The sequence below is a fragment of the Camellia sinensis genome, chromosome 1 (genome assembly GCF_055761805.1).
Source record: "Camellia sinensis isolate YWXY chromosome 1, ASM5576180v1, whole genome shotgun sequence".
NCBI classification, from domain to species: Eukaryota; Viridiplantae; Streptophyta; class Magnoliopsida; order Ericales; family Theaceae; genus Camellia; species Camellia sinensis.
In genome coordinates this window covers 192,010,246-192,021,178 of record NC_138961.1, presented here as the reverse complement: position 1 = coordinate 192,021,178, position 10,933 = coordinate 192,010,246, and the positions used below count along the sequence as shown (strand labels likewise).

Sequence of the window (10,933 nt, the reverse complement as noted above, 5' to 3'; positions counted from 1 at the left end):
CATGTATTCAAGTTAGATTTTGAAATACTTATGCAGTTAGCATGATGCGCCGAGCCCGGCGCATGCAAGACTAATGAATGATGCATGCATGCATAGCATAAGGTATGCTAAAGTAAACATGTCCTAATACTAACCATCAAAGCAGGTAAGTAAAAGGGAGAAAGAAGTGGGGGTTGGAAGACACGTACACACTCACCCACACTTATTACAAATTTGCCCTCGCTCGGAGGGACCGAAAGAATAATACAAATTAACTGACTCGCAAGCTAATTAATTATTACAAATCACCTAATTAATTAACAAATTAACTAAGCTAAGAAAAGCAATATAAAAAAAAAGGGGCCTCGGGAAGAGGGTCCAATGCACTCATGCTCGGGTCTTGCTCGGAAGTCCAGTGCCATGCACAAGCCGCCTCTGTTTTCCCTGCTCTGCTTCTCTGAAGACTGCCAAAGTCTCAGGATGTGCTCACTGGATGTTGGGGAATGCCACCGGCTGGAGGGAATCATCATCGGCTGTGATTTGGTGTCGATCGGCCAAAAATGAATCCATCGGCCACCGATGGATTGCCGGTCGGCACTCTGTGCAGTCGATCGGCAAAAAGTTCCTGCAGAATCTGTTTGACAGCAGTAGAGGACAGAGCTTTGCATGGCAATGCAATTCAAGCAATGTATGGACCAACCATATCCCTTATCATGTTTATGACTCAAAGGGACATGGTCTTTGGTTCTCGGACCATCAATCGCGCATTTCAATGCGTGATGGCCCAAGAGACCAAGTTATGCATGTTGATTTCAAATGCAACGCAAACCAACAAACAAAGGCCCAACTCCCATCACTAAATCAAGGAACAAGGCATGCATGCTAGATGGAGTGCAACCTAGGCATGTGAACTAGCATGCAACATGGGCATACAATGCATTTATGCAAGTATGCAAGCAAACATGCAAGGTAAGCATGCAAACAAGCAAAGGATGGACTTAAGCTCGTTTGGGCAGCTCTTAAGGAAGCCCAAAACAGTGGCCATCAACCAAGGAGATGAGGCCAAATGCACATGCAAGCATACATGACAACATGGACCAACATTTAAGCACATAAAGGCAACTTTTAAGCGCACTTTAAAAGAGGCATAGCATGGACAGTTAACATGCAAATGAAGCTCTGAAAATCATGCTATAGGAGGTGCCAAACCAACTAGACAAAGCAAGCATATCATGCAACCAAGCCCAACGCCTAAGGCTCACCAAAGAGGCATTGGACTACACTTATCAAGACCAAACATGGCATGATTTAAGCAACTAAAATCAAGGTTTTAGCATGTCAAAATGAACCTCAAAAACCACTTAGATGACATCTAAATGACTTACACATGGAAGCATGCACAAATGCACTTTCAAGGAGCATGAAACACAAACTCTTGAAACATCAAAGAGCCATGAAATGCAAGTATACAAGCATGCTAAGTGAACTAAAATGACATGAAAAATAGTCCCAACTCACTAAATCAAAGCAAGTAATGCATGCTATACACTCACATACTTGAAGCCTACAAGCTAAAATGCAAAGGGGCTATGTAATTCATGCTAAAGTCGACCCAAACAACTAAGGATAGACCTTAAATATGGCAAAATAAACATGAAAGCTTCATAAAGCCAAGCCTAAAGCATGCTAGAACAATGGTTTACAACCTAAGGCATGTTAAGGCAACAAAATGGCATTACAAGGCATGTATGCTAAGCAAGCATGGTGTACCAAAACTAACTTAAAACAATGCTATATCATGGCATAATAAGCATAAAAAACAGCCAAGGCATGGTCAACATGAGCCTAAGCTAGGTGCTCCCTCAAGAGCAAAAAATGATCCTTTTCAAGGACAATAAGGAGAGGGGGTGGCCCTCTCCTTCTTGGGACCTCAAGACATCATCCTCACCTCTGAAATCCCTCAAGATTTCAGTGGTGAGGAGGCCCAAACATCAAGGTCTCAGAGCTCACCCAAAATGGCACAAAATGGAGCCTTACAAGGCTTAAGAGGGGTCAAACAACCCCAAAGCTTGAAGCAACCTTAAACAACTATTTAGAGGGCCTAAAAATAGAACTTTTTATGTTATACACTAAGCTCAAAAACAGATGCAAGATAGGCTAAAAAGCTATGCAAAAATGAGGTAAAAATGGGCAAAAGTCTTACCCTTGTAGACCCTCTTCACAAATGGTGGATCAGCAGTCTCCTTAGGTCCAAACTAGCTTCAAAACTTCAAAAAAAACCCTCTAGAACCTCAGTTCCAAGAGAAAGGTGTAGTAGTAGGTGTTTGTGTACAAAACTAAGGCTTAAACACACACAATACAAGAGAATGAGAGATATAGATATAGGATAGATATAAAACCCTAAACCTAGAACCAGAGCTTCTCTAACAATCTTTTCTAACCTTAATGCCAAGAGAGGAAGCCTCTTTTTATAGGCAACTCCCTCTTGCAAGGCTTCCAAAACAAGCCATCCAAGAGGGAAATCCCTCCATACACGTGTATGGAGGAGAACAGAGTGGGTGCCAGCTATCACAGCTGGCACAAAATATCTACTAAAAGTAGATGAACAGTGATCGGCCATCCAAAATTGCCATTTTGACAAAATAAATGGCCAATCGGCAACAAAAAATGCCGACCGGCAATATATATTGCCGATGGCATAAAATCACTAGCCGGTGGCCTCGAGCCATGGCCGGTGATGTGTGGGGATGCCTCACAAGGCATTCCTTGCCCCGTCAAGGCAAAACACAAGTGTTTGGTGCAAAACCAGACACAAAACAGTCGAGTCAAGAGATCCTGAGGCAAGGCGCGCAACCGAGACCTCCGGGAACTCAAGACGAACACAAACATGGATGATCACCGAGTGTTTAAGCGGTGACATCCAAGTCTTGAGGACGGTCAAAAATGAGGTGTCTACAGTTGCCCCTCTTTGACAGAACTCGAAAGTCATAACAATGACGGGCGTGAATGTCAAAGCCTAGAGACGACCCATTTTTGACAAGGCCGAAGACTTAGACAAACATGCAAGACAGACAAGATATGCACCCGAAGGCAGGGGCAAAATGCAAGACAATGCACAAAGCCGAACATAACTTATGATCATGCAAAGAAAACTGTAACGAAGCATAATAATGCAACAGTTTTAAGCTAGCATACACCAAACTACACTACAATGCAGAAAGAATGTAAGAGAATTATGCAATTCTCAAAACGTCTCACTCGGAGAATACAATACCTGCGCGGTTCGTTTGGTTGCACCAGCCTCAAATGAACCGTACATACAATATCGTGCCTGAAAGAAAGCAAACTTAACAAGTACGGATATCGTTAGCAATATGCAAAATGAATGCAAAATGATATGCGATATACAAAACTATGTATAGTAATGCAGATGAAAATGCAATGCAATTGAATCATAATCAAATTATGAGCGGTTCAAAACCACACAAATGTCAAATAGATTGATGGAAGTAACAAGTCCGTCTACCATAGAAAAGGTGCCGCAACCCTCAAACCAGCATACCAACGTGGAATAGGCGCGTACACATGCAGAACTATGAGTGATGTAGACGAACACAAGAACAGGTAATTGGGTGGAATGACATAAGTGGGGAAATGACCCGCTGAAGAAAGACTAATGATCCTAATGCTGGATGCAAAAATTACACTACAATGTAATATATATAATGGATATGGCGCGCGGGCCAAACCAAATCTTGCCTAGGAAAGGCATGGACACAAACAAACCACGTCTAACATAGAACGGTCATACAGAACTATGAGTGTATAGACGTGAAAAGTATGGGCACATACCAGCCCAAGCTCAACAAGGAAAGGCGCAAACCCTAGATGGAAGTGATGCAGTGAATGCATGTAGGCTGCAATGCACTACTTACAAATATGCAATGGAATGGAATATTTACAGTAAAATGCATAACATATGCAGTATTTACAATGATGCATGACATATGCACTATTTACAATGATGCATGACATATGCACTATTTTTTTGAAATGCGCGACAGCGCGCGGCGTAGGACGCATGATAATATATGAACTTTAAATGCGCGGCAACACGCGGTTATTGAGATACATGACAATGTAAATGAACTGTGCACATCAATGGACTAAAGGTCTTGCACCTTCCGAGGATTTAAGGTCTCCTAGACCGTCGTATGTACAGGACGATGTGATGCGCAAAATAGCGCGATGGAATGCATGCAAAATGCAAGGGGATGCGCAAGATAGCGCGATTGAATGCATGCAAAATGCAATAAGATGCGCAAAACAGCGCGATGCGTTAGACAACGTGAGTGCACAAGACAGTGCGATGCGCAAGATAGCGCGATGGAATGCATGCAAAATGCAATGAGATGCGCAAAATAGCGTGATTGAATGCATGCAAAATGCAATAAGATGCGCAAAATAGCGCGATGCGTTAGACAACGCGAGTGCACAAGACAGTGCGATGCGCAAGATAGCGCGATGGAATGCATGCAAAATGTAATAAGATGCGTAAAATAGCGCGATTGAATGCATGCAAAATGCAATAAGATGCGCAAAATAGCGCGATATGTTAGACAACGCGAGTGCACAAGACAGTGCGATGGATTTGAAATACACAAGACAATGCGATTGACATGAGTATGATACTTACAAGATATGTGCGCAACAATGCGAACTAGATAACGCATAACCAGCGCGCATTCACGACAAAATGTCTTAATGCAATGCAAGTAAGGCAACTTTCACATCTTGTAAGGGACAAAAGGATACAAAAAGGATACTCCTCGCACATATTCGAGTGCCACGCACAGAAGACACGGTCCGAGGCCAAAACGGAGGCCGATTGAGCTTCGGAAATGCCTTTTCATGTACTATCTTGAGCAATGAAGGCCCCAAACTACAGATCTGACCCAAACAAAGTTGTAGGAGGCTTACCGGCCGGAAGGGGGAGTCACCGGCTATTCATCGGCCATCAAAATACATCACCGGCCAAATATTTGGCCGGCCGGCCAAAAATGTAGCCGACCGGCCAAAAATGCCTGAATCGGGGCAGTTTTGACTTTTCACCTCGGGTCTTTTAAAATAGGGTTCTAAACCTTATTCTATTCACTTTCCTTGGCCGAAAACACTTCCTCTCTCTCTCTAGAGCATTTCCCGAGCCTTATTCCCCGTTTTTCTCGCGTTTTACGCCCGTTCCATCGTTTGATTTGCGAAGTTTATCGCATTTCGAACATTTTCATCCGATCAAAACTTCGTTTCGGCGCTTCCTTTTCGATTTCCACTTCTTGGGGTTTGTTTCCCCCAAGTTTTCCTTGATTTTCCCACATTTTCCATATTCCGGCTTTTCCGGCCATTTTCCACCCTCTCGGGGCTGACTTTTCGGTTGACCTTTTATATTCTAGACCGATTTCCTCTCTCTCGACCATTTCCACACCACTTTTGTCATGGCCGACGATATTCCACAGGGCGGGACTCCCTCGGATCACGAGATGGACCCTGGGGCCGAGCTCCTCCGCTTGAGCGTCTGCCCGTTCGACCCGGCGACCTACCGGCCGGCGATTCACATCCTGCCTCCTGATGGACTGCGCCAGTTCAGGAGTTTCGAGAGGGGCGTGCCTCTAGAGCTTCTCTTGCGCGAGCCTACATCTCATTTGTCCTTCGGCGCTTCCGAGGTAACATTCTTCCCTCTGCTTTACTTTTCGCAATGTAGAACACCTAGTTGCCATAACTGATTATGCTCTTTAACTGCTTGACCCAAATGCACTGAGGCACTGTACACTGTAATCGACCGTGAACACACTTGCGACTGTTATCTGTTCGAATCTGGACACGTGCACACATACTGCATTCGCCCTGAACCACTCAAACAAACTGACACACCAGTCACTGTAGTTCACTACGAGCACATCGGCAATGAAAACATGTACACATGCTATACTTGCACTGAACCGTTCAAACACGCCGACACATCACATGTTGCAGTTCACTGTAAGCACACCGGCACCCGGTATCTATTTGAATCTGAAAGACTTGCACACATGCTGTATTTGCCTGAGTTCTGAATGCCTTTCAAAACTAGTATATTTATCATTGCTTCGCAATTGTCTATTCGAAAATAGGGAGATTCCCATACCGTCCGGGGGTATGGGAACATCGCCGCTCATGATTGGTACGCAGAGCTACCTGATGCGGTCCGCCACATCGTGGACCAGGCCAGTTTTGGTGCATTCTGCAGAGGGCTGTCTAGACTTACTACGAGCAGGCCTCTCCTTGCTGCTCTAGCAGAGAGGTGGTGGGACACCACCGACTCGTTTCATCTTTCTGCGACGGGAGACATGACGATGACTCCCTATGATTTCTCGATGCTCACAGGCATCGGGGTAGGGGGTGATCCGATCCCCTTTGATACTGATATGGACAAGTAGACGGCTGCTCAGATCCATCTACTCGGCGAGGTGCCACCTCTTGCGCGTCCCGGCTTTGTCCGATATTCGTGGTTCGAGGTCCAGTTCAGGGTCCAGCCGGCTTTGACCGAGGAGGCTCTGATGACCCAGGAGGCAGTGGCGCAGTACGCCCATGGCTTTCTGATTTTTCTGCTGGGGACTACCATTTTTGCCGACCGGGCGAACACCGTGCCCCTTTGTTTGCTCAGTGCACTGGTGGACGTCAGGCATATTTTGCATTATGACTGGGGTGGTGCCGCTCTGGCCACCCTCTATGGGTACATGAGCTCAGCTTCCTGCGGTAGTGGACAGTTGCTCGGGGCCTATTGGCGCGCTTGGAAGGTACATTTCCTTTTTCTTCTTCACATTTCATTTCTGCTTTCTATCATCTGTACTCTGTACGCTGCACACACTGTGGCCTGCTTTATACTGACTATATATTGTACACACGGCACATACATACTCTGCTTTACACCGACTGTACACTGCTCACACTGTACACTCTACTCAACACATTACACACGACTCTGCTATTTCTGTTTTATTCTGCGTCCTGCTTTATCTGATGATCATATTGGTATTTGGTTTGCAGTTGTGGGTCTACGCTTACTTTCCCAGGTTAGCCCCAGTACCCGACGCGGAGACCCCTCTTGTCGTCCCGTTCTCATGCCGCTTTGATGGGAGGTGCGTGCGGAGGCCCCGGGAGACATTCACCTTTTTCCGTTGCTATTTTGACACCATCACCCCCGCGGAGGTATGTTCGACTTTAGGGTTTATTTGAGCTTCGCTTTTCACTGTATGTTTTCAATAACAGTAGATAACAAACTGCATTTCATTTTCAGATCACCTGGCAGCCTTGGGCTCCGTTGCCAGCCGTGACCCGGGATCGGTTTGCTGGGGCAGAGGAGACTGCCCGTTTCCGGATCTTGCTGGAGGGCCCGGTCTGTCGGGCTTGGTACCTGGGCGAGCGTTTCCTACGCCAAACCCTGGGGTTACCAAAGCAAATAACTTCGAGTCCACTTCCTACCCACATGAGAGATACTGAGAGGTTCACCGCCCAGGAGATAGCCGATTACACGATTGGCTGGGACGCGGAGGACTTCAGGGGCGAGGGCAACTTCAGAGAGTACGTCCAGACCTACATTATGCAGCCTTTGAGCGGTGGCCGCCGAGCTGAGATAGGGGGACCTGCGGTGCCAGTAGCTGGAGCAAGAGCTGGTGCAGGGACGTCGAGGACGGCTCGTGTCTGTGGTAGGAGCGGAGCTCGAAGGGGTCGGGGGGTTAGCTGGCCAGCGCTACCCACGACGATGACATGCCGAGGGCAGGGTGGGGCGACGTACCAGATTCCCTTTGCTCCTCCTCCGGCTGACCATGAGTTGGTCGGGTTCTATGACTTACCTCCGGTACGTACTACTTCATCTTGCATCTTGCATTGTCATTTTATTTCAGTTTATTTTGATATTCCGCAGAATACTGATACATTTGATACTTTTGCAGGCTTCTTCCGAGTATACCCGGCAGTCCTTGGAGCTGAATGCCTCCATGATAGGGATGTTGCAGCGGACTTTCGACCTCCTGGCCCTCTACAGCATTCCGGTATGTTCTTCTGATCACGGCCTCAAACCATACTCATAAGCTGCTTTACATAATTTGGTGCACAACACAACACTTGATAAGCTGCTCACGTCATTCATACACTGTACTCATACACTGCATTCTGCATTGATAAACTGCTCACGGCATTTGCACACTATACTCATACACTGCATTCTGCACTGATAAACTGCTCACGGCATTTGCACACTGTACTCATACACTGCATTCTGTACTGATAAACTGCTCACGGCATACTGATGCGTTTGCCTCTTATACTTTTCAGCCTCCTTTCCAGATTCCCACTGTGGGAGGTGTTCCAGCTGGACCTTCTATTCCTACCGGAAGAGATGGCAGAGCATACCCCTGTACCAAGGTGGGGCGCCCATGTTGGAAGTAGCTCACGGGCACCTGTCCCTGATGATGATGATAAGGAGTCGGAGGCGGAGGTGGAGGCAGAGTCGTCGTCGTCGGAGACCGGAGACGGCTCGGACTCGGACTCAGATGATAGCGCTGATGATGTTCCTGGACCTTCATCTAGGAAGAGGACGAGGACGGACCCCTAGACCCACGACCTTTTGTCATTGATCCAGACTTTTGCCATTTTTTTGTCTTTTTTTCTTTTGTACCTTTTGCTGGTAGCTAGAGTACCTTGTACTGCCGTAGGCAGATTTTTATTTCCAAAACCATGTACTTGAAAAAGATGATGAAATGAAACAAACTTTTTGTCTAAAAAAGTGTTGCATTTGTACATTCCATATATTGCATCGCATTGCATCATGTTGCACCTCAAACGAAATGAAATTGATCTGTTGTCTGAAAATTGAACACTTGCATTGTAATAATCAGATAACGAACCAGTCAACAGCAAAAAACAAACCATACCAACCACTGCACATTCTGAACATTCGGCTCATACTCTACTAGAGATTAATCTGCATACAGCTCATAACACAGCGCTTGGCTCATTTTGCACACAGTGGATCCTGAACAAACAGCCCAAATCTGACAAGACGGACCATGAAGGTTGAATCCACTAAAGTTGAAGCACACTCAGATGCAATCTGAAACCCAGAAGCTTCAAGGAGGCCCGGGTTTTCCTGTTCACACTTATCGGGGGTGGACCCTGCAGTTTGTATGAAAGAACCAAATCATGTTTTTGCACAAATGTGGAGAATGGAACAGCATTCTGAGCACAAAACGATTAATTTTTGAAATTGAAGAAGGTTTTTTCAAATCGGGGTATTGAGCCTACAACTGAACTCAGCAAGAACGACTCGACAGCGGAGACAAAAAGGTAAACAACCTAAACACAACGAGACACACTCGGAAAAGACTCAAAACAAAGGTTGAGGTAAACAAAACAAAAGACACGACATACAGACGCGTTAACGAAGACGGGGGACCTCAGATCACGAGGAACCAGTTTCTCTGGTATTGTTTCCCACCCTCTTCTCATTTGTGATTCTCACATCACTCTGGCACTCAAGCTCGGTTTTTCTCTCAAAACCCTTTTTGCTCACTCTTTCTCTCAACTTACACCTCTCTATTCTTTATTCTCTCATTTTTATCCCTCCCAAGGATTTTTAATGGATGAATAGGAAGTTGTGGGTTCACGCCCGACATGGTTAGCTCACAGCTGTTTCTTCTGGTGGCGTTTGGTCGATGCCCCAGGTAAAGGGAACGGAGTACCTTGATCCCTTCAAATTCGTGCTTCGCACTTGGTTTCATACCTCGTTGCTTAGAGGTTAAGAGAGCTTTCAGCCCTTTAATGACAGCTTCAGTTGTGCCCTTCTTGGCAAGTATGCTGACGATGGGGGAAAGATAGGAAGCCTGACTCAATCGTGCCCATAGTTCATCATTTTGACCATTTTTTGTTTTGGTTTCTACGAAAACAATTTTGACCAATATGAGAGTTAGATTAACATGCTTGTGTGATTTTTGGTTTGAAAATCATGCAAGTCAGGCTATGAGCACTGAAAATTTTCCTTTTTAGGTCCAAGAAAATGGTCCAGTTTTGGGAAATGAAATAATTTTCGAGAAAATGGTCAACCTCAGTAAAAATTCTCAAAAACTATTATTATTTTTGGCAAACGGCTGCCGCCCAACGAGCGCAGAACTCATTCTCGAGATGTACAACCTCAGATCGGAGGCAATGGAAAATTGCCCCTTGTTTGAAGGACGCTGCACGGCAACGGAAAGTTGTCCCTGGTTTGAACGGCGACTCATGGCAACGGAAAGTTGCCCCTTGTCTGGATGATGCTGCAGCATATTGTAAACAGTCCTCACTAATGATGATCGCGACTGAACTCTCTCGGATACAGAGAAGACGAAGATGGTCAAAACCAATATATGGACACAGTCACTTTGAAGGTGTTGGGGGCTGGACTTCAGGATGAAGTTACCTACGTATCCCGAACATGGGAATCAAGCCCACGTGGTCCATGTTGTCACAACCGAACTGTCGGATTCAGAGAAGGCAAGGATGATCGAAACCATTATATGGACAAAATCGCTTTGAAAGCGTTGGGGGCTGGACTTCAGGATGAAGTTGCCTACGTATCCCAAACATGGGAATCAAGCCTTACGTAGTTTCGGTTAAGGTACACTCGGGTATTTTAACCTTCACTTTTTAGGCTCTAACTTTTGCCAAGGCGCCCGTTGCAGGTTTTCGACCTTGCGAGCTTTTTTTTGTATATATATATTTTTTCTTTTTTTTCTGTATTTTTCTTGTATATATGTTTTTCTTTTTTTTTGTATTTTTCTTTTTCTTTTTTTCTTTTATTTTTCTCTTGCTCTAACTTTTGCCTGGGTCGCCCTTCCGGGTTTTCAACCTAACGAGCCTCTCAAGGGTAAAAGTGTAACAAGTCCAT

The 10,933-nt window shown here is 45.5% G+C and overlaps 1 protein-coding gene across 1 annotated transcript; it reads left to right on the top strand.

The window, feature by feature from the left end:
• Positions 1 to 2,114: 2,114 nt before the first annotated feature.
• Positions 2,115 to 8,797, top strand: LOC145790451 (protein MAINTENANCE OF MERISTEMS-like). Its single transcript, XM_082868291.1, has 5 exons — positions 2,115 to 6,809; positions 7,060 to 7,221; positions 7,310 to 7,870; positions 7,965 to 8,063; positions 8,347 to 8,797. Exons 1-5 carry the CDS (start codon positions 6,570 to 6,572, stop codon positions 8,458 to 8,460), a joined length of 1,176 nt encoding a protein of 391 aa, XP_082724417.1. The 5' UTR covers positions 2,115 to 6,569; the 3' UTR covers positions 8,461 to 8,797.
• The last annotated feature ends 2,136 nt before the right edge of the window (positions 8,798 to 10,933 follow it).